The 13,895-nt window shown below is 44.6% G+C and overlaps 1 protein-coding gene and 1 long non-coding RNA gene across 2 annotated transcripts; both read right to left on the bottom strand.

Annotated features, from left to right (window-relative positions):
- Window positions 1-5,090: 5,090 nt before the first annotated feature.
- LOC105917964 (zinc finger protein 32) lies at window positions 5,091-11,844 on the bottom strand. The gene is made up of 2 exons (XM_012852924.3): window positions 11,539-11,844; window positions 5,091-7,328 (listed from the first exon to the last, which is right to left on the bottom strand). The coding sequence occupies exons 1-2, from the start codon at window positions 11,729-11,731 to the stop codon at window positions 6,403-6,405; spliced, it is 1,119 nt and encodes a 372-aa protein (XP_012708378.2). The 5' UTR covers window positions 11,732-11,844; the 3' UTR covers window positions 5,091-6,402.
- On the bottom strand, window positions 8,020-10,102 carry LOC110366929. The gene is made up of 2 exons (XR_002427097.2): window positions 9,158-10,102; window positions 8,020-9,028 (listed from the first exon to the last, which is right to left on the bottom strand). It is a non-coding gene; the product is annotated as an uncharacterized LOC110366929 (long non-coding RNA).
- Window positions 11,845-13,895: the final 2,051 nt, after the last annotated feature.

The raw sequence follows: 13,895 nt of genomic DNA, 5'->3' as shown, positions 1-13,895 counted from the left end.
GTTCCTCGGGTCAGAAAGAGAAACTCATCTCTAGTTCTGCTCATTCTGATGGTTCTGGTTACAGAGAATTAAAAACCCAACCTTCAGCGTCTCAGATAATCAGAATATTACATCAGATCAATAAAAAGTTGATTTTAAACAGAGATGTCAGGGTTCTGACTCTCAGTACCGGGTCTGGGTCAATGCTGCATCAGTGAGACGTACACGGAGGGGATCAGTCCGTGGTTCTGCTCAGGGGCTGTCCTTTTCCTCTTGACAAAGGTCCATGGACTCTCTATGGGGTTCTGGTCAGGCCCGTTTGCTGGCCAATCAAGCCCAGTACCACCACGGTCAGAGACCAGCTTTTAATACTTCTGGCAGTGTGGGTCGGTACCGAGAGCTGCTGGAAGATGTAATCAGCATCTCCATGAAGCTGGCAGAGGGCTGTGTTGTCCGTAGACTGCAGAAAACCCAGTGGATCAGAACCAGCAGATGACATGGCGACCCAAATCGTCACTGACTGTGGAAACTTCAGCCTGGATTCTGTTCCTCTCCGCTAGAGACTCTGGGACCTTGATCTCCAGATGAAATTCAGAATTTGGACTTTGGGCCGCTGGTCCAGTTCTGGTTCTCCTCAGCCCAGATAGGCCTCTTGTGACCCATGTGTGGGATCCGTTTGTGCGTGGTGGCTCTAGCGGTGCTGGAATGGGTTCTCCTCCGGGTTCTCCCTGTTCCTGGCGCAGCTTTTCCTGCCAGACTTTTTCCTTCCACTCAACTTTCTCTAAATGCTGCGTCACAATATTCTGATCTTCTGAGACGCTAAATTCTGGGTTTTCATCCTCTGTAAGCTGCACTCAGTAAAATGATGAGAGATAAATTAAATGTTTCCCTCCATGTGTGAAGAATCTATAAACAGGTCTCACTTTATGGAAGGAGCGCTACAAACATTTATCTCCTTGCCCAGAGTCTCTTTTTAGCAGATGTACCGTTTTGTTGTTACTTATTTCGGCCACAAAGCTAAATCAAATTTTTAGAAGACGAAAAGTACTCAAAGGCACAAATGACTTTAGGAGAATTCTGTCTTTTATTTTGGTGACTGCTACCAGACGGCCTGTAGCGCCACCTTCAGGCTTCACAGCTGCAGTGCAGAGAGAAGATGGTGATTAAAGTCTGAAATAATGTGACGAAGATGAACATTAGTAGAAGTACTGAAGGGATGAATCGTTAATTTCTGCTGCTTCGTTTGATTCGTACGAACAGAAACCAAGTTTTACTCTCTGAGTTTTAAACCTCGTCCGCTTCTTTACCTCTGTTGATTGAATCTGGAAAAGCTGAGAGGACTTTCTCAGCAGTGCCTGAAGATGAGGAGCCAGAAAGTGACGAAGCAGCTGCTGTTCAATCTGAACACGTTTGCACTAATTTAATCTCTTAATCTGAGCCGCCTCCTAATATAATATGATTGTTTTCCTGGTTTTATCTAAATTTACTCTTGATTGAATCTGAATTTCCTTCTGTTTTGCTCTAAAGTTCTTAATTTATATTCTTAGTTTAAGTATAATTTAATCTGTGACACATCTTAATTTAATCTGTGTTTCCTGCATCATTTTTGCTGTTCTCAATCGGACTGAAACTTTGCAGCTCCTCCTGCTGCCGATGATGATGATGTTAATTAATCCAAGTGGTTCTTCCTGATTGCTGCATGATGCAATATGTTGATATCCTGCTGTCTATCTCTGTTCTCCTGCCTGTTTTCTATTCTGGTGATAAACCTTCAGGGTTCTGCTGTTTGGTGTTCTTGTTCCTTTTTCTGCACGACTGAATGTAGGAACGTACCTTTGGGTCTGATCTCGTGTTTACAGATGTTCTTACATTTCTATCTGCTGTTTTCTGGCCGATGCAACAATAAATTTGAAATGCAACTCTGCCTTTAGATGAATGGGTGTGTTTTCCGGCGGCGCCACACCGCCCCCTGCAGACAGAACACAGAACAGCAGCTGAGGCGCATCACACGGAAGGATGGAGATTCTCCAGGAGCTGTGGAGAGATCTTTATGTTCGGTTTAAGTCATTTTTTAAGCTGTCCAGTTTTCTCTGTTCTCTATTACAAGTTTTGAACAAACAGCAGAGCTACTAAACAAGGTAATGGAGGTCGACCGTAGCAGTACTTAAGGACTGAACTGGGTTCGTCACAGTACAGTCCACCCAAGTGAGCACAGTGGAGGCGGTGTGTCAGGGGGGGGTGCATTTATGGCCATGTTCGTGTGTGTGTCAGCAATAAACCCATGACTGTCCAGTAGCCCCCCACCCCTCACCAGCCATTAGCCATTGATGGTGTGTTTATTAGCCTGTTCAGCAGAGCACTGTTCCAGGTCACAGATGTCGTGGAAAGGGCGGTTAGCGGGGTTAGAGTGTCTTATTTAACATCCAGGAGAGTTTGAGACTACCAGCCTTCCAAGGCCGGCATCGGGGGGCCAGTTCAGATAAATTGTTTTGGCGCAGGCTGACTGTGGAACTTTTCTATCTGCCTTAAAGTCTTTTAAGGCAGATCAGCCAAATTGATGTTCTTTTCGCCGAAGCCAAGCTTCCAACTTTTCCAAGATATATGTGAGTGAGTTCAGACCGCAACTGGCCTACGATATTGTGCAAAGATCGTGTCCAGCTTGTGGTTTTGCTCACACAGCATTTTAGTCTTTAGCGTTGACTGCACAGCTTATCCCTTCACACAGCCTCATCATGCCCAGAACAGCTGCCCAGATTTCCCAAATTTCTCGATATGCCAGATAACTGCCATCTCCAAAAAGCAGAGCAAGAATAACTGAGAAATCTGAATTATAGGACTTCAGGAGTCCAAGGCTCTATCTAGATACCTCTATTGAATAAGGACTCTTTAGCCAAAGAATAAGTGCGTAAGCGGTCACCATGATCAGTGTCTGAATAGAGCAGTCAGTGAGAAAGGAGGTAGGAAAAGGAGCCTGAATGCTTCCTCTCATAGCTCCTTTAGCATAGGAACCTCATGATGTCCCTAGTGGCGTTAAGGAATCCCTCAATCCTTTGCGTGACATGACATGTCAGCATCTCCCACCTCACGGAAATCCACGAAAAAGTCCGGAGAGACGAGTGTGCACACTTGCAAGTAGCACCATTTATCCTTTCACAGATGATTTGTTGGTCATCCATATGGTGCAGAGCCACATGGATGACCAACAGCGTGGTACATCTCCATGTTTGTTGTCTACAACAAATAAGATCCGATAGATGGAGGAACAGTGGAACAGCAAAGTTTTAAATCAAAGGAAGCGATAAAATCGGCAGCTGTGATGATATATAATATATAAACATGTTAACCTTGAAAATTAAACTGATCATTTATGGATTTGTACGTCATTTATTTTGCATGTAATGTGTGGACACCATTTTCAGTTAAAACAAAATGAAGCCAAAAACAAAAAATTAAAACTAAATAATCACCGGTATGTTAACTCTGTTTAGGACAATAACAAACAACTGGGCCGGTTACTGTTTGAACTAGAAAGTCTCTATGAATTTACACACCTTCTTATGTTCTGTTGGTGTCATGAGAGCTTCAGCCGTTTGTCCAACTCGTGTTTTTGTAGTTGATGTCCAGAAGGCTGTAGGCCGGATCTGACTCCATCCTCCATGTTTTTGAAACATTAGCTACGTTTACATGGACAAAAGTAATCGGAAAAAAGGGCCGATCCGAATAAAAAAAGCGTGATGTAAACAAGCTAACCGGAATATTGTGATCGCATTAAACTCAATCAGAATGAAATTTCAATCCGAATAAAATGGTGGTTTATGCAGATTGATAATCTGATCAACATTCATATGAACGCTTGTCAGGCTCAAGTTATTCTGAATGTGGCAAACTGACCTGAGTGCGCCCGATGTAAACCTATTTCCGCGTCGTTGAGTGACGGAAACACATGGGGAAGTAAAACTGTTGGAGCTCCTGATACAACCGTTCTGTTCGAAACAATTAAATAGCTCAAAATTGTTGCTCAGTGACATTTCACCTGTAATTAGAACATCGTGCTAGTCCCGCCTGAGCGCTCAGAACACAAAGAAACTCGTATAAAACTGCTTTGTTTACTATTTTTGTAGTCTAGCAAAGACGGAAGTTCTTCTGTGTTTTTTGAGGGGAATTTGATAACTGGGCATGTCAGTGGTTCTATTCTGAGTAAAGCCAGGTTCATTATGATCAGATTAATTGTGAGCCCATAAAAACGGTACGGTCCGATTAATTAATCCGACTAAATTCTAATCCGATCATGAAATTGTGCATGTAAACATATCTCAGATTAGGATTAGGCTTGTATTCCAATGTATTGACCTGCCTCTTGTTATTCCACTTTCCTCTGGGGGGTTTTCCGTTCATGTTCAGCACTTTGAATCGTCTTGTTACAGAAACGAGCTTCAGATAAAACTGCAACCTCAGCAGGATCGGTCTGGCAGTGGGTCTCCATGGAGGGACCCAGACCTGTGGAGGATAAACGATGGCACCTACTGCCTTTAGAGAACGAAGAAATGTGTCGTCTGCTTTGAAGCCGTCCCTCAGCTCCCAGGGAGCGGCAGCGTTAGAACCGAGTAGATGCAGCTTACATCAGGAGGAAACCCTGACCCCCTGCTAGAACCTTCACTGGTCCAGTGGGTTCTGGGTTCCTCCTGCTCCGTCATAATGTCTGCAGGCAGTTCCTGAATGACGTTGACTGGCCTCCATGCTCCCCTGGCCCAAACCCAGCAGAACATCTCTGGTCCACCAGATCGGACCTCAGAGATGCTGGGTCAGGATCTGGAGGAGATACTCGCTCCTCGTGCTTACAGTGGGCATGAGGTCCATCTGCTGTGATGTAGCAGAACCACCCTGAAGGTTAGTTGCTGAGAGGATCGGACCAGAACTCACAGGTCCAGTTAGAGTCCCAGAAGCTCAACAAACTCCTGTTTGTGATGATCAGGAGCGGCTGTGTCCTGGAGTCAGACTCGAACTGGGCTGCGACGGTCCAGATCTTTCTGGAGCATCTCCAGAAAGTTTAACAGGCCAGAACCGACACTGATAACCAGTTTGATCCAAAGCAATGAAGTCAACACATTTCACCAGATTAAAGCAGTTTTAATCGTTTTATTCAACTAAAACAGGAACGTTGGTTAAACGTTACTCGTCCCAACCTCCATGAGACCCAGGAAAACTCATCCGTTCCCCCGGTTGCTTTATTGCAGATCATGCTAACTTAGATTTTCCTGCTTGGAGCCAAACTCCCCCCCGGTCAGCACAGTGATGTTTCTACCTCCCTGAATGTCCTCCTACAGGTTTGGTAGAAGATAAGCTGAAGCCCTTGTCCAGCTCAGAACTGCAATAATGACAGAAACGCTGCAGATGAATTCATTTCATGGGATTTTTTTGAGCCGCCGGACACAGAAGCAGCAGAACATTCATCTCAGCAATGACTACATTTCTCAGATTGAAAAGCTAGACTTGTCTACAGACTGGTGAGATGATGCTTCAGCAACCAGAGTCCTTTATGTTCAGCCTCTTTAACCAATCACTGTGGAGGAGGCTGGAGTTCAGCTGGGATGTAGAAGATCAAACTCATCAGAAAACGCGTCGTCTCACCTGCTGCAGGCAACCATGCAGTCCGGAGAACATCTGCAAACATCTCCATTAGAACATCTGCAAACATCTCCATTAGAACATCTGCAAACATCTCCATTAGAACATCTTGAATATCTCCAGCCTGAGGGAAGATGCTTCTACCTGCAGGAAGTGGACAGAAAGCGCTGCAGGGTGAGATGGCATCAGGTTCTAGCAACATTTCCAGGTCACTGAGCTGCAGGAGGATCAGGAGAAACTCATGCAGGTTTCAGAGTCCACCAGCAGATCAACTGATGTCCAGCAGCCGGAGGATGATGATTGGGTCCTGCAGAGGAAAACCTCAGCAGAAGCTGTGCAGCAGCAGGAGGAGGAAGAGTTTTCAGCTTCGTCACAAACCATCAGACTAACACTGGAGAACTGAGCTGCTCACGAGCATCTCTGCTGCTACAGAAGCCCAGACAGGACAAATCAAACCAGGCGTCTGCTGCATCCTTCTTCTGCACCCTGAAACCTGGAGACGGCAGAACCTTGGGCCGGGCTCTCCGGTTCCGCCCGGTGTTATGCAGCGGTTTGGTTTCTGCGAGGTCAGAGCGATCCTCGCTGACGTCTGTCTGAGCAGCCAGAACCGGACTTCTACCGGTTCTGATTAAACCCAAAGTATCGTTTTCACACCTTATGATCAGCTTAGGGTTGAGACAAGCAAGGTTCTGCTTCTGAGGATGAGAGCGAAGCTTTGGTCTGGTATTGCTCCAAGCGTTAAAGTCTCATGGGTCCATCAAGTCCCGACGGACTGACTGGTCCGGTAGACTGGTCCGGTCAGGAGCTCGCCACCAAGCACAGGTCCTTCCTGAGGTGCAGCTGCAGGCCGCCGGCGCTGGTGAAGGTCTTGGCGCAGCGAGCGCAGCGGTACGGTTTCTCGCCTGAGTGCGTGCGCTTGTGCTTCTTCATGGTGTCTCCGTCGGTGAAGGTGCGGCAGCAGAACGGGCAGCTGTACGGACGCTCGCCGGTGTGGATGCGCAGGTGGCGCCGCAGGTTTCCTCGCTGGCTGAAGCTCTTGCAGCAGAAGTTGCAGCGGTGCGGCCGCTCGCCGGTGTGCGTGCGCAGGTGGCGCCGCAGGTCGGCCGACTGAGTGAAGGACTTGCAGCACCACTCGCAGGCGTAGGTCTTCCTCTTCTGCTCCAGGTGGAGGCGAAGCCCGGCGAGGTGGCTGAAGGCCTCGGCGCAGCGCGGGCAGCGGTGCACCAGCTCGGGGATAAACCCGGCGCCGTCATCAGGCGGCTGCGTCTCCTGGGAGGACGTCCTGGTTCTGGGAGCATCGTGCTGACCTGCGGCCGCAGACGGCGGCTCTTCTTCAGGTGTGGCTACCTGGACGCTCGCCGTCTTGGACTCGGCTGGACTCTCGGCTTTGCTCCCTTCCTCGGGTTCAGCTTTGACCTGCGGAGGAGCCGGAGCATCTGCCTGGATCCCCGAAGGATTGACGGCCAGGTGAGACGTCCTCCTGAAGGCTTCCTGCAGCGACTCGGACTTTGGCGTCTGATCCCAGAGTTCTGCAGGCCTCTTGTCTCCTGGAAGCTGGATCGGTGCTGAAGGTAAGTCCTTCTGAGCTGGTAGAAGGTGCACAGACGCCGGTGGAGGTCTGGACTGAGTCAGGGTGGAGTCTGGCTCCTCTATGAGGGTTCTGGGCTTCAAGTCACTGGGATGATGCTCTGGAGGCTCCAGACCCAGAGCAGCCTGACCCGAGCCTGAAAGAGAAACCCCGGTTAATACGTTCATGTTAAACCATCAGGCAGAACATTATGACCAGCCCTCACTGCAGTTTACAGACAATCCCATTTCTGTTAATAGATGTTTGCTTGTTGGAGCTAAAAGAAATCATTCAACACAATCTGCCATTAAGTCCTTTTCACTAAGCAGTACTTTAGGCATTTCTTTGTAGACACCTGAACGGCAGGAATCCTATTTGTCCGACCAGTCAAAGGTTTTCTGCTGCCATGAAGCCATCTGCAGGCGTTCCACAAGGATGTAGTCTCGGGTCCCTGCTGATTATGGTTTTATGGTTCCACCGGTATTTTCTAACGTTGAAATGTATGCAGACGATGTTGTGATTTATGGCACCAGCATGACAGCTTGCAAATTAACCGTGTTTAATATCTACTGCATACTAGTGCTGGGCGGTATGACCATAGATGTATATTAAGGTGTTTTTCAAAATGATGCCGGTTTCACGGTATTTAATAGTATTTTTTTAACCTAATTTTCTAATAATTCAGACAATAATTACTGCAGTAAATTGTCTTACAGTTTGAATATTGTAGAAAAACATTACTGTTGACATTAGTATTAATACAGGTTTGTTTGCATGACTCCACAAATTGCTGCTGTTCACAAACAGGTTTAACTCGTAATTCTAATGAAGGGAAGGAAACGTCACAGTTAAAATCCAGAACCCTTTATTCTGCATGTTTTACAGCTTGAAAACACATCTGGAGCTGCTGCGTGTAGACTTCTTTATCCACTGAACATTCATTAAAGCAACATCTAGAAATAATATTCAAACAAAAAGAAAAGAAAAGGTGCAACTTGCATTAATAAATTACTTCAAGCTCAACCAGTATTCTAGTATTTAAAATATAAAAGCAGCTTAGGCTGAAAACAACTAAATGTCCACAGATCATATTGACTTTGCTTCAGGATGAAGTTATATTAGAACACACATTTAAACAAAGAAATAGTAAACTAAGAGTATGCTAGTTGCATTAGTAATGCTGTTGGCCAGGCAGTGTTCTAGCATCGAACCATAAAAGTGCAGCGTGGCTTACAGGATTATCCTGTAGCATAGAAACAATATTCACACATTTCATTTATGGACAAGCTTCATAAAGCATCTCAGCCATGACAGATTTTAAACCAGGAAAACTCAGCGGTCCACAGCATCTGGTCTGACTGCAGCTCTGCAGGACGGTCGGTGTTTGCATCAGGGCTGAACTCTCAGACGGAGCACTGCAGATAGGTTCACATGATTACTGAGGCGGACATCCGCCTGATGGGATCTCCACCGACCCAAAGGATCAGGATCAGTGTCCACCTCTGGTCTCAGCTCCATCTAGACGGTTTCCTCCTCAGTGTCCCCCGCTGCCAACCACGCTGCTGCTGCTGTGCTTTTTGAAGAGCTGCAGATCTTCTTCCTTTTGTCTGCAGATGGAGCAACAAGCCCTGCTGCTGATCCTCTGGACATGAAGGGTTCCACCTTTTCTGACTTTGTGTCGGTGGTTCTGCATCGCGGGTCAAGGATAGAGGTGATATCGAGCAGGTCATCTGGGTATTTCTGGTTCTAGTAGGCTAGAATGTTTGGTTAGTTCAGCATTGCTGTCTTCCTCAGCAGGAACGGTGGTGTTGATCAGACGTACGCTGACACACCGCTCTGCAGACGAGGCATCCACACCTGACAGACAGAGAGATTATTGTTATTTCCATAACAATTAAATTAAACAACTGCATCCACTGCAGATCAGAAAATGTGTTTAAATAGCTGTAAAAAAAATAAGAGCATAAAGATAAAACATCCACACACCTCCAGGACACCCATAGCTTCCCAGCTGAGGACCAAGCAGCCAATCAGAACCTGACACTCTCCTGCTCAGGTATTCTTTGTATCACCATGTGACGTGATCACCTGGTGGGAGTCTCAGGTGTGAGCGTGATCACCTGGTGGGAGTCTCAGGTGTGACGTGATCACCTGGTGGGAGTCTCAGGTGTGAGCGTGATCACCTGGTGGGTGTCTCAGGTGTGGACGTGATCACCTGGTGGGAGTCTCAGGTGTGACGTGATCACCTGGTGGGAGTCTCAGGTGTGACGTGATCACCTGGTGGGAGTCTCAGGTGTGAGTGTGTACTTTGGAACACCCAGATCATCCCGTTTCACCTCCTATGGAAAGGAAGCCAGTTTCTTACAGACTCCAGCTGTGCGCTGTATGCGGCCATCTTTCACACCTGCCTCTGTGAAAACGACACCGTTAGTGCGCTGAGCTTAAATTAGAAAGTTAAATCTCACATCATGACAAGTCATACAGTTGCAGTCTAAAATATTTAACCCCCACGACAGAAAACGTTTTTAAGAATTTATCAAAGTTGTGTCTAAACGCGTGATTCTGTCTTTATGGGTTGAATAAAACCTAAAATAAACACAGAAAATGAATGACGCAGCATTTGGTATATTTTGCTAACATCAGAAGCGTGTTCTGCATGAGAAGAAGGAACAAAGATCCCAATGAAGCTCATCAGTTTGTTAAACAGCTAAAGAACTGCAGCTGCTGGTTGAATAATTCTGCCCGTATGTGAAAAGTTACATTTTTCATCTGATCTCCACGTTTTGTTTGTCACATTAACTCAGAAATGCACCAATAAATGTTTCTGTTGGTGTTTAACAATCTAATTTATTGTCATTATATCTCATCTACATCAGCATCCTGTCTTTTGAGGTGAAGGGTGTGAATATTTCTGATTGTGACTGTGATAACGTTGCTTACCAGTGGCTCAGTGACCAAAGTGTCGTCTCCACTCATCTCTGCTGCGAAGGCCTCCAGGCCTCCGGTGCCTCCTGTGCCGCTGCCAGCAGCTCTGCAGCGTCGGGGGAAGCCGTGCAGACGATGACGCCACAGCCAGTCGTCACTTAGACAATGAACAGCAGGCATGGGAAAGGCTCCACGCTGCGACCAGAGCCTCAGTCAGCTGGTGCTGAGGAGGGAGGAGCAGCTGCTGCTAGCCTGGCTCTGAGCATCAGTACCAGGAAATGCTGTTTGGCTGAAGTAAAACATATCAGCGTTTTCATCATCTCCCCTTCTTCAGCGCTCAGGCTGCTGCGCTCTAACTCACATGACACCCACTGGTATTACAGTATGTAATACATTTATATAAAAACACACACCGGTATGCGGTATGAGCCGGTACACCGCCCAGCACTACTGTAGACCTACTTGTTTCTATATCAAGTAGCAGATTACAAATTAATGTTTAAACTCGTCCATGGTGGAGCTGACTGGCTTTCATGTGAAGCTCCAGTGAAATAATTTTAACCTTTAACCTATCAGGTTCAGAAGGAATTAACAACACAAGCAGCCAAGACGTCTCACCAGTGTCTGCGGTCATAATGTCATCATGACCGATCAAGTTCCCTGAAAACACGACTTCATAAACTACAACCTCATTGAAAAGCTTATTTCAATTAGATTCAAAAAGGGAGATTTATATAGATTTATGATAAGTATTTCTATTAAAATTGACAATTCTGAAAGAACAGAACCTGGCTGTGTCAAATACTTCTGTTACTGCTCTGATGTAATGTTGTACTTCTCTGGGAATCTGGGTTTCCATTTAGCAACAAATTAATCATTCAACAAACACATTAAGTCCATCACTCAGAAATTAATCTACAACCGTTTTACTTTATATATTAAATTAACGTTTTGATAATATTATAATGATGGAGCTGCATCCATCAGTGCTCTGCCTGCTCAGCATATTTAGCAGCACATACTCAGGTTGAACTTCCCTCACAGTTTGCTCAAAAACAGAATAGTGTGTTTATATGTAAACATAAACTAATAAATGTGTTCAGTGTGAGTAATTTAGTCCCAGCAGCATTAAAGCAGTCATTCGGCCTGTGTCGCACTAAGCTGGAAACCACAATCTGTCACTTTGCTAATGAAAAACAACATCAGCTGATTCTCCAAAATAGGCTTCAGGGGGAAGAGGAAATCACAATAAAACCTGAAAAAGTGCCTTCTGTGTTAATATAGCGACAGAAATGGCTCTTTCAGCTGAAGCCGGATATTAAAGACAGCTCTATTCTGCATAGAACATATTTTATAAATGACATTCAGCCGATATTTAACCCTAAAAGCGCATGTTGGTTTAAAATGAGGGGTTTCCCGGCGGGGTTTGGAGCGAGCCTCACCCAGCCACTCGCTCTCGGCCTCCAGCAGCAGGATGTCCCGCAGCTGCCTCCGCAGGCTCTCGTTCTCCCGCCTGGTTCTGGCCGTCTCCTCCCGGTACTGGGCCACCGTGTCCTCCACCACGTCCAGAACCTCCTTCACCACCGCGGTGAGCCGCTCCGTCAGGTAGGCGCTCAGCAGCTGCAGCTTGGTCATTTTGATCTACGCCGACAGCCGAACACAAGCCGAAGGTTGCCGAACAAACAGGAAGCGGCTTCTTCTTCTTCTTTTAGAATTTTACTGGCGGTTGACAACAGGAAGCGAGCCTTCAAAATAAGAGTCCAGATAAGTTTACAGGGTCATGGTCAAGATCAAAGACATAATATAAGATATATAATATAATATATGATATAATAAACATAATATAAGATACATATAATCTTATATAATGTTTATGGACAAGATCCTCCAACAAGAGAAACTTTGCAGCCGTGCTGAGAAGCTGAGGAGACGAACAGGAGGTTTAAATGGAACGTGCAACAAAAAAACAAAAGAATTTAAATTAGATCAAATTAACTGTAGTCCAATATAGAGCTGGATGATATAGAAAAAAAGTATGTTGATTAAATAGAAGTCATGTTGATCGATTTTCATAATTATCAACAAATTAAAATTATATATTTTAAGTGCAACCCTGGCAATTTTCTGCTGCTGTTTAATGACCTATTTTTAAATCAAGAATGCTAAATTCACACACAACCCTTTATCTAACCAACTTTAAGTCTTAAAAAAGAAAAACACGTGCTCTGAGCTCTTTGATTGTGACGGAGGTGTGATCTGCGTTGTGATTGGTTGGGAGGATGTAGCGACTGCAGTATTAACCTACATGATTGGCTAGAATGTAAAGGGAAGGAAAACTGTTATTCTATTGAACTTTCTATTCATCCTTTTTTTCTATTGAACCACACGTCTATCGATCGATATACATCATTACTGAATTATCGTCCAGCCCTAGCCCATCGGTACCATTACCAGTAATCCCTCCCAATTCTTTACAGCAGATTTTACATGGTTGAAAAAGAAAAAAGGTTAGCTTAAACATAAACTGATACAACCATAGTCATTATGGTTACATTCAAATATATACAGATGCATCCAGAGCTTAGGATGATGCTATGTATTGCTTTTTATGTTCCCGAATTCAATGTCATAAAAGTAGATAAAAAATAAATGATGCATATACTGCAGAGATGCTGGCAATATTGTTAGCATTGTAATGGATAGAGGAATTGAGACCATCAAGAGCAATTATCTGTTCAGATTCAAGTTCATCACTAATCAGTATATGAAATAATTTTCCGAAAGTAGATGAATACATTTTAGATTGAAATGCAGCAAGTATTGTATAAGATTCAAATGATGGGTATTATTGTTTCATTTGTGTGGGTACCAGCACATACAGGAATTAAAGGAAATTAATTTGCAGATAAGATTGCTCAGGAGTCATCAAAAATAGAACCATTTATATGATGCTTAACTTAACTTAAGACAGAAATTAAAAGTATCACTAAACAAACGGAGCCCCTTTGGTTTGCAGCGCATTGCAAGCTTGGATGATGACATTAGCTTTTTCAAACATAAACAAGTGCATTGTTGAAATGTAGTTACGAGGTGTGTTATTGAGGGTTACTGGGACAGAAGTACAGCAAACAGTCCGTTGTATACATTAGCTTTACCTTACTAGTCTTTGTTTTACTTCATTTTGGCAAATTGGTGTACGCCGCTGATATTGACTTTAGACGAGTCTTGGAGGCAGCAAGTGTAAAGAAGTGCCATTGTTTCTCTACCAGAGAGACAGGGACCCGAAGTACTGCTAGTAACTCTTCTTAAAGCGAACGTTGCACCAAGCCATTCGATTCAACGAGTCATGATTGAGAAAAAAATCTCAATCAATGTGACAGAGCTACTTCAACACGCTGCCACCCTGAGCAGAGAAATTCTACAGATGTCATGGACATGGAGTCAGAAGAAAACAGTCTCTGCTTTCTGGACTCACGCTGCAAAAAGGGAACTAAAAGTAAGTCAAATGTTCTTGAAATTAGTGTATTTGTCCTTGATTTGAGCAGATAAATAATATTATCTGCCAATAGAATAAGATTCTTGCACTTAAATAGGAACAACTAATCTCCATCATTATACATCAAGTGCAGTTTATCTAATTATCTTATTTTAGGGGTAAAAAATACTGATTCCATTGGCAGATCATCAAATCAAACACAAATGCACAGAAAATTTTACTTACTTTTAGGTCCCTTTTTACAGAGCAAACTTTCAGGGTTCTGCTCCTGGACAAGTGTCAGGTTTAAACACATAAAACATT

The sequence above is a fragment of the Fundulus heteroclitus genome, chromosome 16 (genome assembly GCF_011125445.2).
Source record: "Fundulus heteroclitus isolate FHET01 chromosome 16, MU-UCD_Fhet_4.1, whole genome shotgun sequence".
Lineage (NCBI taxonomy): Eukaryota > Metazoa > Chordata > Actinopteri > Cyprinodontiformes > Fundulidae > Fundulus > Fundulus heteroclitus.
This window is presented reverse-complemented; position numbering and strand designations above follow the sequence as displayed.